The 20,978-nt window shown below is 32.9% G+C and overlaps 2 protein-coding genes across 2 annotated transcripts in view; both read right to left on the minus strand.

Annotated features, from left to right (window-relative positions):
- Positions 1-518: 518 nt before the first annotated feature.
- The window catches only part of LOC18040758 (probable disease resistance protein At4g27220), a 28,031-nt gene continuing 7,571 nt past the window's right edge, over positions 519-20,978 (minus strand). The window contains exons 5-7 of the mRNA XM_006432937.2: positions 2,041-2,541; positions 673-1,928; positions 519-558 (exon numbers count right to left, since the gene is read on the minus strand). Coding sequence (XP_006433000.2) covers positions 696-1,928; positions 2,041-2,541 — 1,734 coding nt within the window. The 3' untranslated portion in view covers positions 519-558; positions 673-695. The remainder of the gene's footprint in view (positions 559-672; positions 1,929-2,040; positions 2,542-20,978) is intronic.
- On the minus strand, positions 5,206-10,131 carry LOC18040756 (disease resistance protein At4g27190). Its single transcript, XM_006432935.2, has 2 exons — positions 10,046-10,131; positions 5,206-7,741 (listed from the first exon to the last, which is right to left on the minus strand). Exon 2 carries the CDS (start codon positions 7,701-7,703, stop codon positions 5,307-5,309), a length of 2,397 nt encoding a protein of 798 aa, XP_006432998.1. The 5' UTR covers positions 7,704-7,741; positions 10,046-10,131; the 3' UTR covers positions 5,206-5,306.

The raw sequence follows: 20,978 nt of genomic DNA on the forward strand, positions 1-20,978 counted from the left end.
GAAAAACTTTATACTTGTTTGAACAGTTTTTTTGCTTTCTATTTATATACGGTATCATTTATGTTTACATAAATTTTCATATGTACCCAAATTAAGCATTAAATACACAAACACTTTGTTAGGGCACATGTATAATTAATCTTAATAATTCTTATACAATCCTCTATTTAACACCAGCAACGTCACCCATTATAATTTATCACTAAATATTGTAAAACTATTGGTTTTCACGAATAACTAATAAAAATTATTTTTTTTAAAAGAAAAATACTGCGATTCCTTTCACTGTTGTAGTAGTATAGTTATCGTGGACGATGAATTTCTAGTATTGTACAATGATATTTATGTTGAATATAACGCTTCAATGAATTTTATTACTATATACTACAATACTCAACCATCTTCATTAAAAAAAAAAAAATTGCATGATTAGAATGATTAAAGTTCATCTAATGACGAGTTTCATCATTGACTGTGTCCAAACACAGCAGCAATCCAGAATACATTTAACACGAGAGGCGCACACAAACATGCATGATGAATCTTCCACCATTAAACCTGAAATCATAAAATGAAAGAAACAAGATGAGTGTTGTTTGTCTGAAAGCCGATTCGAGAAAAAATAATAATAATAATAGACCTTTGTTAATAATTAATACTAGTTGTCACTACCTTGTGCATCTTCCTCCTCTGTATCATCGTCCTCTTCCAATCACACCGCAAGACCAGTATATCTCGAGAATCTTTACTGCCTTCTCACAGATCCCATTGCTGTCATGTCTTTTGAGATCTTCAATCTTTTTGAATCCCTCAGCCGCCTCCACCAACCGTGCATAATGATTAAAATATCTATTGGCGGTACCCGTATTCATTTCAGCTTCCCCGACCTTCAAAATGTTCTCTAATCCTTTTAAGCAAATAGTGACGATCTCTGGATCAGCGTATAGAAGGAGATCACACAATGGTTTTATACACCCCTTTCTCACGAGGTACTTGATTTGCTCATGAGTACCACCTGAGATGGCATTTGAAATTGCCCGAGCGGCCTCCTTCTTTGTAAAAAATTCAGCATTTTGAAGCAGATCGACAAGGGGACCAATTACGCCAGCATCAATTACCACCTGAATCTGTTCCCTGTTACCAGCTGTAATATTTGAAATAGTCCTGCATGCCTCTTTCGCAATGCCTGTACACTGAGTCAGGAAACCATCTCCCTTCACAATATATCTGACAGTCCACAGGGGAGGAGTGAGCCCGAAGGGGAAGGGTAATGGATGAAGAAGGAGCTTAACAAGTCGTGGACAGACATCTGCCTCGATCACAGCTTGAATTTTGTCATTCGTACCATCAGATAGACAGGATAGTGCCTCGCAGGCATATCTCAAGACATCGTTGTCATTTGAATGAACAAGTTGTGCAAGCGCAGGAAGAGCTGGCCTCACCTGATCAAATGGTGGCTCTGGCTTGCCCTGGCAAAAACGAGACAATGTCTTTGTGGCATTTCTTAGCATTGAAGGCTTAGCATGCTTATTTAACTGTGCCAGCAACGGAATCAAAGCTTTTTCACTGAGCACAAGATCACGGTCTCTAGGTGAGCTACGAGCAATATTTCCCAGTGCCCAAACAGCCTTCTCTCGGACATCATCACTTGGAGAAGAAAGTAGCTTCACAAATATTGGAACAGCACCGCCGTCGATCACCACATTAGTATTCTCAGAAGCAATGTTTGTAAGAGCCCGAGCAGCTTCCAACTGAAGCTGCGGATTGTCTTCCCTAGTAAGAAACTCAACAAAGCGCGCGACAACGCCAGATTGTATGACTTTCTCACTTGGTGGTAGGAGCAGTTTTCGGAACCAAGTAGTTGCTTCCAGCTGCAAGCCACTGTCATCTGACCAAACCCCAGCAAGCATCCCAGGTAAACTCACCAACTTATTTTAGGAGCAGGAGCAGGAGGAGGAAATTAAGTTAGGGATTTAGAGTGAGAGTGAAGGTGGAGAAAAAGCAAGAGAGGGAAAAAGCTTATTGTTGAGAAATATGTACCTTTTGTATGGTTGTGTTAAGGTCGTCCTTCCAAGCCCAACATGCTTCACCATGCCGCTCCACTTTGTGTAATTTGGGTGTACTTAATTTTCCTTCAGAGAAAATCTTCATATCGGGGCAATCATCCACCACTAATCTTTCTAAAGATGGGAACTTGAAAGCACAATTGCCAGAGCAGAAGCTTGTCAGGCGTTCTAAGTCTACAAGCTTCAACTCCTTCAATTCTCTGAAAGTAATAACCTCATCTTTTGCTACAACATCATCCCCCTGTACTATTTCTGTTATCCTATCGCATGATTTTATCTTCATATATCTAAGTCGCACCAGAGTCTTTGCAATTAAGGATGTTAATACGATTTTCAAGTTGTTGCAACGCGATACCACCATATTTGTAAGATTCTGAAAGGATGTCGACGGTGGCACTAGATTGACTAAATGGTCACACCCCTTTACACGTAGAATAACCAAGTTGTTCGTAACAGAGGACTCCCTTATCAAAATGTGCTCCAGATGAAATGCTTCTCTTATTTCTACCCACATCCCATTTTCAACCTTCTCATACGGCAACGAGGCACTATATCCTCCTATTTGGAGGACTTTCATTGTGTGAAGTCTCTGGAGGAAGTCACCAAGTGATAAAATCGTCCGCTCATCACCCAAGTGATATTTATTTGTCACTACGTGCTTTGCATCAACTTTCAACTTTTCCAAATTAGGGAATACCTGGGAGATCGATCACAACCCCAAAAAAAAGAAAAAAAAGAAATACAAGATGAATCAATTGATAAGAAATATAAGTTACCACTAATTTATACAATATATTTTATTCAATAAATCTTAACCTTTAAAAAAAATAGTAATAATAGTATGCCTAACATCTAGAATAATTATGAATGAATACTATACACTAATCCGTAAGAGAGTTACGTTGCTGACAATTTGAGTTTTAGTAAGAAACCAAGCGATGAAGGCAAAGGCAATATAACTCTAAACTCTATGATATAAACTCTCACAGTGCATACATAAGAATTGAAAAATTGATTATAAAATTCTTGTACCTACCCTTTCCGTGAAGATACTAGTAGTTCTCACCATGAATTCAGGACATTTAGATATCCGTAATTCTTTCAAGGATGGAAATTCAAGAATATCAAGATCTCCAGTGCAGAAGCTTGTGAACTTTTCAAGATCAGACATCTTCAGATATTGCAACTGAGGAAACATTACAATATTTTTCTTCCTTTCTTCTTGGTTGTCCATAACTATTAACTCTTCCAAGACAGGACATCCGACTATCTCAATGCATTGGAGTTGAACAAAGCTACTAACGGTAGAAGATGAAAATAGACATCTTAAATTCATACAGCAGGACAGGGTCAAGCGCGTTAAATTCTGAATACCACAAGACATGACTGCAACTTGGTTTTGCCAAATCCTTTCAACATTTATTGAAAGCAAATGCAACTTCTCTAACTCTGGTAACCGAACCTGCTCGATCAAAAAATTAACTCGTTAATTACAAGCAACAATGATTTCTGTTGATGGACAAATCAATAAAATTACTCTTTCTCTGGTTATAGTTCTTTTCAGTTTTTCATACAAACAACCGTTAATCAAGTTTTCCAAATTATTCCTTACTAAATGTATAGATTTAGACGGCGGCTAATATAATTCATATTGCAAATATTCTTTGATTGTAACGAATTTTGTAATATTAAATTTTGGTTGATTCGCAATAGGACCTACTATCCAGCGGGAGCAGTTCCTTGGGATTTAACTACTGGCACCTCGATTATATAAAAATTTGGAATATTTTCAAAGGAAATCACATAATTTCCCCTTGCAAATAGTAATTATCATTAATTGCCACGGGTTGACATATAATTCTAAGAAATTAGGCGAGAAGAGTCTCATCAACAATCAATCAGCAGATATCACGTTTGGCAGATCATCATGATTTCCTCATATGCTAGAGAATCAACGTGATTTCCGCTCATGCAGGAGCAGGAGTGGACACATTATCTTAGAGCATCCCTCACTGAGATCTTTTAAAAAATTTATATTATAAAGTGAACAACATATTAAGTATAGATTTAGACGGCGGCTAATATAATTTATATGTATTCTAATGACGTATATTAAAGAAAATGACTAACCATAATTTCAATCAACTTATTAGTCTATATATATATATATAATATATAATATATTCAGTGATTACAACATATTTAGTATTCCATAACATGAAGTTTATAATAATAATTATTATTAATTCACTTATTGTGTCAAGAACATTTTCTTTCTCTAAGAATGAATTTGTTACACCCTACTATACTACGGATGAAAAATTTAGAATCATTGTGAAATATAATTATTAATCACTCTTTGCCATATTTGCGACCAAAGAAGAATATAACAAAGAAAAGAAACAAAAATTATAGAGAATTAATGAGACCATTGACGTATTAATAACTGACCTTCCCAGTGAAAAGCGTATTAGAAATTTGGATATTGTCCTCCAAAATGATTTCATGTGACTGCAAATCATTAGCTGATTCCTGTTGTCTCTGTTGACATTGAGTGTAAACTTAATTGTGAGCACAATCTTAATGCATAGATACAAGATCTCTAAAAATTAGTATAATAAACTTAGCACAAAATCTAAATTTGATATTTCGGATTCCATGATTAAGATTTTTTAAATAAAAATTTAATATAGTTAATTTAAAAATAAAAATTAAATATGAAAAATTAGATTTGCAATTATGGATTTAATTTTGATAAATAATGAATGTTCTCTTTATATTTTTTTTTAAAGGTAAAACAGCGTACAAAGCCCAAATTCATTTTTTTAGTCCCTTACTCTCCCATGATTCAAACTTGGGTGGTTGTAGGGGGACTGAAAATATGTAAGACAGTTAACTTCACTTTTTTTTTTTTTTGAGAGAGAAAAGAGAAGAAGGATATTACAAAGCACGAAGCTCGTGCAATATAAGGGCAATTATGGTTTTTTCTTTAAATTAAAATGGTAAGATTCTGAAGCTAAAAGATTAAAATATTAATTAAATTGCAAACATTAAAGATTTTTTTTCCAAAATTGGTTGCTTTGAAAATGAGAATAATATAATGTTTGAAGACTTTTCAAAATTAATTACTGTGATGCACTAGAAATTTCTAGCTTTAGTCTAATGTATAAATTGACAAAACGATATTAGAATCCCAGGTGAAAAGAACCCTCTCATACCAATTATTTAAATTAGGAATGATCATACCTCTGACTCTGCCGAACTGAGGGCGGGGTCTAAACCCCTCATACGGAGACGCTTGAGATGGGAAGAGCCCACTTTGACTAATTCATTACGAATATAATCGACATCTTGCTCTTGCAATCCACGTAATTCAAGGTCTTCAATTCTCTGCAGTTGCACGATCAGCGAATCCTTCAAGCAAATCTTGTCATTGAGGTCGAGACTGAATTCACGACACCAACTGCCGTTGCTCTCCTCATCATCTCCAATGCGTATGCTGTACCTTTCCAGCTTCTCCAAGAGCAGGCCTCTGGGCAGAGTGCTGACGTCATAGACGTGTAATTCCAAAGAGGTCAAGTTGGGCAAATGCTTCAACTCCTCAAGGCTTGCATTCTTAACCCCTCCCACCTCCATCTCCCAGTAACGAAAGCTTTGATCTATATATAGTTCTTCTAAATGTGATAATTTTGACAGTATATTTGGTGGAATAACTTCTAGATAGCAACAATCCCTCAAATCAAGCAACTTTAGCCAAGTCAATTCACCTACTTCTACCGGCAACTTCTTAATATAAGAACCTCTTAAGCAAAGGATTTCTAGTTTCTTCAAGCCTCCTACAACACTTATATCGGGCAAGATGAAGCCGCACAAACTCAGTGTTCGAAGGTTTGACAGGAGACCAAGTGATGAAGGCAGTGACCGTAGAAACATGCCAGTCAAGTTGACAACTCTGACCTGCATCATCCTCTCGAAAAAGTTGTTTGGAATTGTTAATGATGAAAATTCCCAACGATCAGCACGTATAAAAAGAAGTTCGAGCTGAGGACATTCCAGTACTTCAGGAAGCAAATTATTCTTGATACCATGTAAGACGATTGAAGTGCAATGCTTTATTGCACTTCCATCTGACCATTCCCTGCAACCATCAACCTGCTCATTTGTAGCAGTAAACACATTTCGTTCAGTAGATGCAATTGATACGGCGACATCGCGAACTACATCATGCATAGAAAACAACTCTTTCTTCTGGCTTATATGGTCAAGCAACATACAAGAAGCTTTGAGTGTGCGCACCAATGTATGTACTCGATTTCGTGCTACTTCAATCTTATTCACACCTTGAAATAAACCCAATCCCATACCACACATTAACAAGTCATCAATAGATGCTATGGCTGTATATCCTATTAGCAAAAAGATGTTCTTGAGATCATCCCTTCCTAGTTTATTGTAGCTCAACTCGATAGCTTTAAATGCGGCTGGCTGTACATCCTTAAAATTCGATGAAGAAGGCCTTCTTAGCTGTTCCAATGCATCCTTCCATTCACGTATGCTCTTGCTCCTTAATGCCCTTGCAACCGTCACAATGGAAACTGGTAGACCTGCACATTCCTTTGCCACATCCCTTGCTACCTCTTTCAATTCATTATCTTCAACATAATCACCTGCCATCTTCGTGAATAGACTCCAAGCTTCATCTTCTTTTAAAAATCCAACTGGGAAATTTTTTCGAGACTCCATCTCTCCAGACAATACTTCTTCACTCCTTGCCGTGAACAGCACTTTACATCCCATGTGATCATCTCCGTGAGGAATTCCGACATCCAACAAATCAAGATTTTCCCAAATATTATCCAAGATTACAAGGATCCTCTTCTCTTTCTTCAGTCGATCATAGAGTCTTCTTGCCCTACCCGATTCACTCTCCTCATCAAATTTTAGACCTAGTTTATCCGCGATTTCTCCTTGAAGCTTTCTTACGTCTCGACTCTCAGACACCTCAGAAAAAACCACCTGATCGAAAAGCTTGTCACTCTCTGCTTTTCTAGCAACTTCTTTAGCTAGCGTCGTCTTTCCGATTCCGCCCATTCCATAAATCAAAAGCATGTTGACATTGGGATTTTTTAATGCATCAATTATTTCATTCAGAATGGACGTTCTTGATTCAAAGGCCTCGAAGTCTTTGTTAGGCATAAGCAAGGTATCCTCCGGAATGATGCTGTAGGAAATACTATTAACTGGTCTAGCGTCCAGGACTTTGACAACAGCCTCCTTCTGCCTCTCTGCTTCCTTGCTAAGTCGAGGGCGGGTCTTCAAATTAGGACATAACCCCTTGAAACAACGCTTATTTGCAGTGGCTTCATCTTCTGTAAATTTATCTGCCTCTTCAATGACACTGTTGGCCGTTGCAAGCCAATTCTCAACGTTCTCTTCAATCTCTTCTCCTTTTCTTTTAGCCTCATCAACCTGGTGCTCTGTATTCACCCTCTCAGACTTTAGTTTCACAACTTCAGTGTTGAGATTCTGTAAGTTGCTCGTGTACTTACTCTCACGCAAATAGCTAATTTGGCGATATGCGTGAGGAGCCAAGCACTTTGCAACTTCTAAAGCAATAGTAAGAATGATTTCAGCCATCTTCAGTCCTTTGTCCTTGTCTCTCTATCTCTCTTTTTCTGAATTTTGGAAAAACAATTCAACAAGTGACCACAACAAGATGGAACAAAATAAAAAGGAAAAAAATACAAAGAGTGGATGGAGAATAAAACAGAGACAGCGGCACAGCTAGACACAACTAGATAGAGAACAGAGGAAAACCAAATAACAAGACTTAAGATTACAACAAACAGAGGCCAAGTATTATTGTTGAGATCAGAAGATGGAAAATTCCAAAGAGTTGATGGCAGATGCTGAATAACAGAACAACAATGAACACAATAAACAGAAGCAAAGTGTGTTTGTGATCGACAGACGGAAGTAAGGAAAGCGGTTGTTGATTGAAAATGAATGAATGCAAAGAAAGACTGATGTTAAAAATTGATGTCAAGGAATAATTGAACTTTCGCTGAATTATTGTTTGTGGCTTCTTTTACTGTTTATTTGTGGGTCATGTCTTTTGGAACTAATCTTGTCCAAAAAATGTTGTTTATTTGTGGGTCATGTTATTCAGCATCTGCCATCAACTCTTTTGTTTATTTATTCAAAAAATAAATTGTGATTATTTGTTAATGTATGCGATTACTTGTGATGGTAAACAAAGTAGATATGGTATATTTTGAAGTTAAATTAAAAAAAAAAAAAACAGAACTTTTACCGTTACTTGCCTTATCATCTTTTAAATTAGAGTTATTATTCTTTTATTTTTCAAGTTGCCAACTCATCAGTGTATTCTTTTATTGAATTTAAAGATCAATGATTATAAATTTTTGTGAAAATTTTAAGTCAAAACTTTAAATTAAAATAATCTTTAAGTTATAGGGAAATAATAACTTAGTATAACAAATATTATATCCTATACTTTATTGCTACAAAATTACGAAACCTTATAGTTTCAAAAACAAAAATTACGAAACCTTATATTATATTATGTTTCCATATTTCTCCTTTATAGTGAAGACTCATACTTCTTATCTAATAAATGCTAAAGTATTGGCTTAAATTTTTTAACCAGCATAGTAGACCCTTAAGCTATATATACTATAATGTCCCTCTTCTCTCACAGAGTAAACCAATCTGATCTCAGAGTGAGTTGATACCATGACTTCGCATCATTTGTGATCAAAGGAGTATCATTACTAACTAATATAGGCTCCATCAATAGGCATGATAATAATTTTTTTTTTTATCTACAAACGCTGTTTTTCAAAATATTATATCTTAAGACTTAACTAAATATTTTTTAACTATGTAGATATAGTTTGTTTGATCTCTTTTAAATAGTGGAGATTACAAACAAACATATGTGAATTAGTAGTGATGTTGAGTTCAGAAGCTTGAAGTTAAAAAAATTAAGGGTTTCTTGATCTAGAGAAATTTCAAATGAGTGAAGCGTCCTCGAAATCGGAAGACGAAAATAAGGAAAGGGTAAGGGTGTATTTTCAAAGTGATTCTATTAAGAGATCTTTGAAGTAGGGGTGGGCAAGTCGGGTTTTGGTTCGGGTTGTTCAAATTTCGGTTTGGGTTTTAACCCAATCGGGTTTGAGAATTAAACTCAATCGGGTTGAAAACGCCAATCCAAACTAAACCGAACCAAATTTAATTCAGTTCGGGTTCATAATTCGGATCGGACTGGGTTGATAATTCATGTTAAAATTTCGATTCGGGTTAATTTGGGTTAGAATAATTCAATCTAAAATTTTGGGTTAGTTCGGTTTAAAACGGGTTGGAACTATTTAATCCAAAAATTCTACCAACAACCACTTAAAATCTAAAAATCTCAATTCCAAACATCCTTAACAACAAATATCAACTACAAACCATCCTTTACAACATTTCAACAATAACAATAGCAATAATAACAACAACAACAATAATAATAATAATACCAACAACTATGAATCAGCAATTCAACATATTGCCATATTCTAAATTTAAAAAAACACACAAATTATTTAATTAATTAATTAATTAACAATCTCCAATTTAATTTATAATAACAACAAAAATCCTCTCCAATTTAATTAATAACAGTCTCCAATTGTTTAATTATCAGTCAACAGCAACAAACCCAATCTAATTTAATCATAACAATCTCCAATTGTTCAATTATCAGTTAACAGCAACAAATCATCTCCAATTTGTCACGAACAGCCTCTAATTGTTTAATTATCAGTCAACAACAACAAACACACTCCAAATAATTGAACAATTATTAATTAATTAATTAAAAATACCCAATTTAATTAATAACAACACCCAGGAGCAAGTCAGCAATAAACCCACTACAAAATCCAAATATCAGTGTAAACTAAGTGTCAAACCTTGATCGGTGGGAAGCTACAGCGTCGGCAAAGCGTGACCGTGTGGGGCTGAGTGAGACCGTCGACCGAGGGTGTGAGAAGGGAGAAGAGGGAGCTGGGAGGTAACATGGTGTGTGTGAGTTTATATATATATATAATTTTTAAAAGCCAAAACTTAAAAAAAAAAAAATTTAACCCAATCCAAACGCGCACCTCAGATTACTTCCGTGTTAAGAGATGAATCCCACACTCTTGAGCCTTTGTCGTCCTAGTCAACTATCAAAACAAATCATTATTGAATGTGAACAGAATTATTGATCACCCAATTTTCAAACTTGTCATCCTTATTGAATCTGCATTCCCTTTTAAAATTTTTTAAAAAAGTACAAATAATGAAACAAAGTGTTGTTCCTTCAACAGTTGATAGAGTTACGCGGCTTCAACTTGCAAGTGCTGTCGGCATTTTCAAACTTGCAATACCCTTCAACTTGCTTTCCAAGATAGCTATAATTAATAATGACAACAATCTCCCTTGTAGTGACTAGTGAGCAACTTGTTTCGTGAAATTAACGGCATCTTCTCTCACATTTAAAAAAAAAAAATTGAATTATAAAACCCACCAAAACTATAAAAGAATTGTTAGTTTTTCTTCATTAAAATTAATAGATTGCTCCTCATATTGAAAAATCAAAATTCAGAATAAGAATGATTGATACTCTTTATTTACTAAAATGAAAATAAAATATATGAAGCCTACATATTTTTGAAATAAAAAAAAAGAACTTTATTTTTCATGAGGAGTGTTGGGAATCAAGTTCTCATTATTTAAACTCTCAATTGTACCATTATTTAAACTCTCAATTGCACCTCACCGAAATTTCATAATTTCACTTTTGTTCTCAATTAAAATATTATTATAGTTATTATTCTTATAAATGTTGATGATGATGATACAAGATAATAAAATTAATGATAATTAAACCAATTTGAATTCAGAGTGAGTGAGTACCATTACTTCGCATTATTTGATATCAAAGGAGCATCATAACTAACTAATATAGGCTCGATCGAATTCATCATGCGAAGTATATTATCGGCTGTAGGTATGGAAATAAATTTTGTATCCACAAACACTATTTTTCAAAATATTTTAAGACTTGACTTAGCATTTTTTAACCATATATGTATAGGTTGTTTGACCTATTTTAAATAGTGGAGATTACAACAAATGAACAGATGTGGATTTGTAGAGTTGTTGAGTTCAGAAGATTGAAGTTAACAAAGGGTTTCTTTATCTAGAGAAAATTCGAAAGAGCGAAGTGTCTTCGAGATCAAAAGACGAAATAAGGAAAGGGTAAGGTTATACTTTCAAAATGAATCTGTTGAGAGAACTTTAAAGATTACTTTCGTTAAGAGCTGGATCCCACACTTGAGTCTTCGTCGTCTCAGTCAGTCAGCTATAAAGACAAATTAATTTTGAGCGTGAAAGGACACAATTGATCACCAAATTTTCAAACTCGTGATCCTTATTGAATCTGTATTCTCATTTGAAAAACAATAAAAGATTAACATTAATTTAACTTCATCTAGATTCCCATTTGAATCTGCATTCCCATCCCGTTGTTCTCTGGGAATGCACATAATCAAAAAAAATCCTATCCGCATTTTCAAACTTGTGACCCTTCAAGCTTTCTATGACAACTATAACGAATAATTACAACAGTGCTACCTAATAGTGAGCAACTTGTTTGATGAAATTAACAACTTCTTTTCTCTCATATATTTTTAAAAAATTGAATTATCAAAGTTTTTATTTCAAAATTAGTGCTATAGTTCATTAATTTTTCAAATTTTCCTTTTTCTTTCCACACAACAGATTGATTTGCCCTCCAAAAAATGTATTATATTGTTTAATATTGTAACTTCAAGAAACTTATAATAAATTTTTAAAGAGATAAATAGAGAATGTCAGTCTCCCATCTACTCAAAATTAATATATATCATTAACTCTTGATTATTTTTATAACAACTAATAACTTTCTTGGCAGCATAATTTTACAGTATCATCCTTGTTTGTAAGTATATTTTTATTCATATTTATTATAAATTAATTAAATCATATCAATGAAAATTGAAATAAAAATTGAAGTACTAAAAATTAAAAAAATATATTTTGGTGTGAATAAAAAATTGAAAATAAAAATATTTTTCTTATATTTTTTGTTATTTTTAAATTTTTTCTTATAATAAATGTATATTTTATATGCTCAACTTTTTCTTTTAATTTTTGTTATTAGGAGGATTTTTAGATATAATGAAATTTGTAAGGTAGTAAGTAATATATAATAATTTTAATAGAGAAAAGTAAAAAATCTCTTATTTTAAAATATAAGGAGAAAAATAATTAATTTCAAGACATTTTAGAAGATATTTCAATACGCGGTGGACCACAAACTCGAGTCTTTGTCATCTCAGTCAAACTAAAAGGACAGAATATTGAGGGCATGGCTAAGGTGCAGAAGCTGCAAGTAACAGCTTCGAACTTTCCCATTTCCATCACCTTGCATTGGGACCTCTTTCTTTGTCCTCTAGCACCCGTGGAAGTTCCCCATTGGCCACTGTTAGGAGCTGTAACATAGACTTCTCCGAAAATTGAGCGCGAAGGGCTCAAGTGATTGTTAATTTCACAGCAATTGCCTTTTTTCTTTCTTTTTTTTTTTCTAATTATTGGAAAATATAATTTAGTATAACAAATATTATATCCTTTCCTTTAGTGCTGCAAAAATTCCGAAACCTTATATTATATAAAGTTTTCATATTTCTCCTTTATAGTGAAGACTCATACTTATTCTCTAGTAAATGCTAAAGCATTGGCTTAAACTTTTTAACCAGCACAGTAGACCCTTAAGCTATATATACTATAATGTCCCTCTTCCCTCACAGATTAAAGCCAATATGATCTCAGAGTAAGTTTGCTTCAAAGGAGTATCCTTACTAACTAATATAGGCTCGATCAATAGGGATGATAATAATTTTTTTTTATCTACGAACATTATTTTTTCAAAATATTATATCTTTAGACTTAACTAAATATTTTTTAACCATATATGTATAGTTCGATTAAATAGTGGAGATTACAACAAAACAGATGCGAATTAGTAGTGATGTTGAGTTCAGAAGATTGAAGTTAAAAAAATAAAGGGTTTCTTGATTTAGGGAAATTTCAAAAGAGTGAAGCGTCTTCTAAATCAAGACGAAAATAAGAAAAGGGTAATGGTGTATTTTCGAAGTGATTCTATTGAAAGATCTTTGAAGATTACTTTCGTTAAGAGCTGGATCCCACACTCTTGAGCCTTTGTCGTCCCAGTCAACTATAAAGACACGTTATTATTGAGTGTGAATATTCCGAGTTATAAATCACCAAATTTTCAAACTTGTGATCTTCATTGAATCTGCAATCCCTTTTGAAAAAAAAAAAAGAAAAAGAAAGGAAAACTGCAAATAATGAAACAAAATTCTGATCCTTGATAGAGTTACGCGGCTTCAACTTGCAAGTGCTGTCGGCATTTTCAAACTTGTGAGACCCTTCAACTTGCTTTCCAAGATAGCTATAATTAATAATGACAACCGAAGACGGCCACGTTTGCGGTACAAAAGTTGCACCATATTAGACGTTCTTTTTTGTTCTTATCCGAAGTAACCGTTGGATTCAAAGGAAAGTGATCAGACATTCAATAGCTTCACACGTGGACATTATAGGATACCGGTCAAATCGGTTAGCGCTCCTCCACATCAAACTCACAAGCATGGCAATCATCGTATTCGTATCAGCTTGGAAACTTGTTACAAGTAACGAAGAGCAACAGAGTCCGCTCCTCTAGAGTCGGCAACAGAGTTTTAATTAACGGCATCTTCTCTCACATTTTTTTTTAAAAATTGAATTATATAACCCACCAAAACTATAAAGAATTGTTATTCTTCATTAAAATTAATATACTGTTCCTCATATTAAAAAATCAAAATTCAGAATAAGAATAATTGATACTGTTTATTTACTAAAATGAAAATGAGAATAAAAATAAAATATATGGAGCCTATATATTTTTTAAATTAAAAAATAAGAACTTTTCATGAGGAGTGTTGAGAATCAAGTTCTCATTATTTAAACTCTCAATTGTACCTTACCAAAATTTCATAATTTCACTTTTGTTCTCAATTAAAATATTATTACAGTTATTATTCTTATTTTTGTAGTTGTTGTTGTTGATGATGATGATTATGATGATACATGATAATAAAATTAATGATAATAATAATGATAATGATAATGATAATAATAATAATGATATGATAATGATGATAATAATTTGAACAACAACAACAACAATAAATAATAATAATAATAATGAAAATAATAACTATAATTTTAACAACAATAATAATCATTAATATTATTATTGTTAAAATTATTATTATTATTAGATAATTATTTTGAATAATAATAATCACAAGTCTATTCTGATTCCAGTTTATTCCGATTATCGATTAGAAAATGCATCATTACTGTTTTAATAATAACTAATAATTCTCTTGACATCATAATCGTAATTCTTATACTATTATCCTTATTTTAAAATCCACTACCATGAGCTTGCATCATTTGAAATGGTAGGTACTAGGTAGCAATTGCTTACATCAAAATATCTAGACTCACTCGGCAAAGTATCCGAGGCCAAAACGCCAAAAGATGGGACACCCACATGTGCATCTAATTACAAAATCTAAAGTTAATGAAAAAGAAAAAAGAAAAAGTATAAATGAACGGTATTGGCTGTAGGACAAGGGGAGGGGAAAAAGGACCATTTTGTTTTCTTTGCTAATTCACATGGGGAAGGGAAAAAAAGAAAAAGACAGTTTTGATTAAAAAACACAGAATATTCAATTCACAAGCCACCAATGCTTGTGGACCAATGGTCGATATATGAAAGTTAGAGATTCTGGCAAAATGAGCAAATATTTTGAGTTGATTAATGGATTTGTTTGTAATGCAATACAAGATAGCATTTTAAAGCTGGCAAGAAAGAAAGAAATAAGTCAATAATTGAGATATTTAAAGAAGCTCAAGTGGTCATGAAATCTCTCCTTAAAAACTATACAAGATAATGTTAATGATAAAGTTAGCCAACCAAGTCGTTCAATCATTGCTAGAAGCAAGCAGCCATTGAAGTTGATAGAAGCTAATGCATGGAAAAAGGTTCGTTACATAAAGGAGATAATGAGAAAATTGATGAACCCCTATCATCCATGTTTTGTTTCAATCAAAAGGTTTGAATTTTAAGGCCGATATTTTGGACTGAATCCCCCTGTCTGCTTCCAAAGGGGAGGATGTGCATGTAGTTGATTGGGCCGATGATTGTGATGGGAGGGAACTTTTAGCTTGGAAATGGACCTAGCAAGCCCATGTTTGATTCGGTAAGTTGTGACTTCTCATGGGCATTTGAAATTTTTAAATGGCCTTTTATAACCTTTGTCAAGATTCTCAGAAATCGAATCATTCGGTGATTACTTGCAAATTCGGAAAGGAAATTGGAATCAAACTGGGGTTCTAATTAAAAAAAAAAAGGGTTCAGAATCAGAATTTTGTTCTTTTGACTGACTAAACTACCCTCATTTAATTTTCAAAATGCCCAAATTTTTATCATGCTCACTTGGCGTTATCTCGTCTTGTGGGAGCTGTAGGACAGTTGAGATAAAAGATATTGCTCCAGTATCTACTGTTTTCTCATCCTGATCTTCAGAGTTATTCTCAACAATGGACAAATTTGAGTTTAGAACAGCATCAGAAACCAATGACACCCAGTCGCATCCAGCTACTTCTTCACTTTGCTCAATTCGACAGATTTTACGCAAATTTGTTTTGTTCTCAAAATAGTCTGCTGCTCCCGGATTGTCCTCATTACATTGAACGAATGATGACGACGCTCTGTCCGTTTCTGGCTCTCTGCTTTTCTCTTTCACATCACGAGACACCTCGTTTCTAACTGGGGTACCACCATCACATTTAACTGTTATTGGCAACTCAATAGCTAATTCCAATGTTTCCTCAAGCAGTTTAGAGATAAACTCTCTCGCTGAACTCCCTGGAGTAACACAATCCAGTTTTCCAGTGCAATCATCAAACAGTTGAACAGCTCCTGAATTCCCTTTGCTTTTCTTGTTTTCTTTTCCATGTAAAGGGAGCTCAGGCTTCAATATATCTGGGGATTGATTACTAATGATAAAGACAACATGCTGTAGAGGACACAAATTGTTATTAAACAACGATGCACTTTTCATTTTTCAACTGAGTACGGTAAAGCAAGAATGGGTAATTAGTTTTACCTGCTAAGCGAAAATCTACACTCCCGAAGGTAACCGATCTTGGGTGAAGCAAATAAAGACGAAGGCGAAGTAAAATTCACTGAGTTGAATGAGCGATCATTGCTGATATAATTAAAGACTGGTGAATCCTGCATGTTGACAAGCATCATTTTTAATCTAACATAGAGTCTTAAAAACCTGGTCAGTGGCAAATGATCACGACAACAAATCTGAAGTACAAACAGCAGAGCTCAACAAATCACTAAGAGAAAATAACACCAGTAACCAAGCAGATGAAAGAAAAGCAAAATAATCCATCTCAAATCACCACATGCACAATTTAAGGGGGTTGTGACATGGGTTTAAGCATGATTTAACAAGTGCCACCAGTGAATTCTCAGATTGAATTTTCATACACATGTCAAATTTTCAAGTCCAACGAATTGTTATCTTTCTGAAGATATTAACTATGCATAGCATGCTATAAACAAATCATATTATTAGGGCCTTTGTTTGCTGTACACAACATATGTACAGAGGAACAAATCCATGAGCTGAAATCATCATATTCCAAAATATTCTACCCAATCAACACTACAAAACCGTAACGCTAAACAGAATTGGAGCAATTTAAGAAAGCTATTTGTCACACAAAGCACTAGTACCTCAGAACCCAATTTGCAAAAAAGCAACAAAAATGAAAAATAACAAATGCCCAGATGCAAAATCAGGAAAAAATGCTCAAATACAAACTACAACCCCATAAGCTGAGATTGACCTCAAACTTGGAAACAGAAGCGACAGTGATCTGTTTCTTGTCTGGAGTGTCCATTTCTATAATCTACTTTGTCCGTTTTCAGTCGCTCCGCCACAAAGCCTCTTCACTCCGAAGCTGAAACTCGCCACACACTTGCAAAACGAAAGCATTTGATTGATTGAGAGGCGGGAAGGCGGGAAAACGAGCGAAATTTGCTTTTGTTTTTTCTTCGTTTGGTCATACATGTGCGGGCCCCCCAGGTTGACAAGCGTTATCATTACTATTTGCATTATTTGAAGGACGCGTGTCATGCAACGACGATAGAAAAAGTGGTGCAAAACTCCAATTGTCACGAAATGATGATAAAATAAAAATATATCGTTAATTTTTCACTTAACATTGGAATATCATATAATTTTATGGTCATTTTCTCGCCGCCACATTCTTTTGATAAAATAATACGGTAAAACTTTTCTATAATCATGATATTAGAACCCAATTAACTTTGTTTCTACAAAGAGGTTATAGCTTAATAAAGTAAAATTGTAAAAAATATTATTTTGACTTAATTATCTAAAGAGTAAATATATAATAATTAATTAATAAATTATGTCAAATACAATATATGGACTATGATAAAAAAGATAGACATAATTTCATAAAATTAATACATATGTTTTTGTAGTGCTGCGATTATACAAAGTTATCTTAAAAGTGTAAAGAGTAAAGTATTGTTTTAATTAATTTAAAAAAATATTTTATTATTAACCTTTAATGCAACATAGTAATTTTTTTTCCCTGGCAACAAAGTATTGTTCCAAATAATTATTATTGGATCTAGATCCTGCCCTAGGCATTTTCTCTACTAATCCTCATAAACTTTTAGGGTATGTTTGGCACGTAAGATTAGATTGGACAAACTATTATGATTGGACTAACTTAGAATGGATTAGATTAGATTGGATTATATATAGTGCTGACTTATGTTTGGTATGGTATTGGATTAGATTATGTTAAATTAAATTTACATAAAATTAAATAGTATTTACATTAATATTTGAATTTAAATATCAACTATTTATAGATATTTAACAAGAAATATTATAATTAATTAAAAATAGCAATTGGGTAGTCATAATTATAATAAAGAAATATAAATTATTTAAATTATAGGTTATTTCAAAGAGTGATGATACAACCACAAATTCTTGTACAAACTGATTTGGCATTAATTCATTTATTGAATGAAAATATAAAATAATAAAAATAAATCATGTGGGCCCAAGATATATTTAATTCAACCAATTTTATCATGCCACATCAGTTTGTACAAAAATTTGTGATTATATTATTACTCTATTTCAAATGAGAGATATCATTTCATTGAATAAAATAAATAAAATTATTCAAATAATAAATTAATTAATAAAATTTAAGTAAATCATGAATAAAAAAGAAATCAATTAATTAAAAACAGTAAATAATTAAATAATTTTTAATTTATAAATAAAATGGTATAATAAATTATGGAAGATACTATAAATACACAAATATTTTTTTCACATTATCTAGTTCTAACTAAACACACATAAAAATTAGGATTAGCAATCCCATGAATTTAGGATTAAAATTTGAATTTAGTCGATTAATCCAATACAAGTGAGCATGCTAAATATGGTATTAATATTTTATCCCAGTAATAAGTCCAATTCTACACTTAATCGTACCTCCCAAATATAATCTTAAGGATCTATTGACATGTGTCATTAATGAAATTAAATGGCTAAGATTTTGTTTTAATTATTTTTTACCTAAATAGACATCAAAACTCATGTGTGACTCTTGTTAAATTTTTTCTTACAAATTCTTTTCCTCTTAATTCTTTATATTTTGACACTAATTTCCAGCAAATTATTTAAAAAAAAGGAGCACAAATTGGAAAAAAGTGATTGACAACAAGGTTTGCATCTTAATTTCAAAATTTTCCTTTCTTTGATGTTTTTGTGGTTTCTATAATTGTTGTTTTCACTCTAAGTTGCAATTCAATGAACTAAATTAGTGTTGCTACTTTATAAACTGCTATTACTGGGCATATAATTCTATTGCTACAATTTTTTTGAGTTTATAGTTTCTGTTCTATTCTCTTTTTGGGTTTGCAACTGCTGTTTGTTGTTTTTTTAGGTTTTATAGTTGATGTTTTGGGAAAAATAAAAATAAATGTGATCTTGAATTCTTTAACTACTATGAAACAATTAAATTATTTAGCTGCTGCATTTTCTGCTGTATTATTATAGGCGAGATGTGTGTCGAAAGGGAAAGAATTTGCCTAAAAAAAAAAATTGACAAGAGTCACATGTGAGTTTAGATGTCTTTTTTAAGTAAAAATTAATTAAAATTAAATATTAGCCATTAATAACACATGTCAATAAATTTTTCAAAGTCTAAGAAGATTGGAAGAGGATCCGATCTATTATTTACTCTATAAAAGGAAGTTCCTTGAAGACAAGAACTATAAATAAATTAATATAATGAATTTATTCTTAACCTAGTCTAAATTGAGACTAAAATTTTTTACTTAAAAATTTACTAGCTAGCTTTACCTTGATGGACTAGCTATGGCCCATACACATTTCTCCAATTTTATTAATATTTTTGTGCATAGCAATTAGGGATACGTGACAATAAATTATCCTTTTAACATATAAAAAGTATTCTCACAAGTAGTGTGCCCCTCCAAAGGGCACAGACAGACTTTTAGCCTCTTTCTTCGGTTTACCACTCCAGTTGGAATCTTCAATAAGATTAAACATTGAATATATCTAAAATATTAGCAATATTTGTACTTATATTTAACAAAACTAGAGTAATATATTGATTAATCTACATAATTTTGGGCGGGTTCTTATGTAATGTTACAATTAACATAGATTATTTTCACGGTATAAGGCAAATCTTGAGAATGAACCCATTTCAATATGGTTTCCACAATAAATGAACCCACTTTACTACCAATGAAAGGCCTTGACTCATATATATCCACCTGGAAAGAAGGGGGGGGGGGGGGAGAGAAGAAATCTTCTAATTTCTTTCACCATCAACAAAATCAGTGAAACACATACTAATTCAAAATAAAATAAACTTTGTGAATTGAAATAATGCCTGCTCTAAAGAAAATGATAACTGCTATTCATTTTTCTGAACTGCTGATAAAAGCTTCTGCTATTTACTTCGAAAAAATTGAGTAACTTCAAATTTTGAGTTTAGGCAAGAGGATGAATGGTAAAAGTGAGACATTTTAGGGGAAAAGTAAATACTTGATAGGCCAATGAAACATTCAAAAGATTGAAATCTAAATGAGCAAAACCTCATGGCCTTGAGGCCCTTGATCCAACAATTCCACTGCTGTTGACATGCCTGCAAGCCCAACTCCAATAATAGCCACTTTCAGCTTTGGTCCTCTATAATGTTCCGGTTCTGGTGGAAACAAACACTTGGGAGCTGCCAAGTATACCATTCAATTATCCACAGCGATATTGGAAAAACATACATGTTTGAAAGTACTAAATATCAAATGTCTCCCGAAAAAAATACAAAGCACAATTGCATAAGCATTTCATTTCCCAATAAATTTCAAGAATACAAAATACTTGGTCTGTTCTTGAGTTCCTTTAAGAAAATTTCCACGAGAGAGCACGCAAGCCACTCAATAACACTCCAAAGTCAGATTTTAAACGTTATCTTGATCTATAAGTACAATCCATGAACCATTCTGCCACAAATTCAATTAAAAATTATTCAAGTAAAATGCCAAATTCTCCTTCAATAGCCTCAAAAATT

Source organism: Citrus clementina, unplaced genomic scaffold (genome assembly GCF_000493195.1).
Source record: "Citrus clementina cultivar Clemenules unplaced genomic scaffold, Citrus_clementina_v1.0 scaffold_5, whole genome shotgun sequence".
Lineage (NCBI taxonomy): Eukaryota > Viridiplantae > Streptophyta > Magnoliopsida > Sapindales > Rutaceae > Citrus > Citrus x clementina.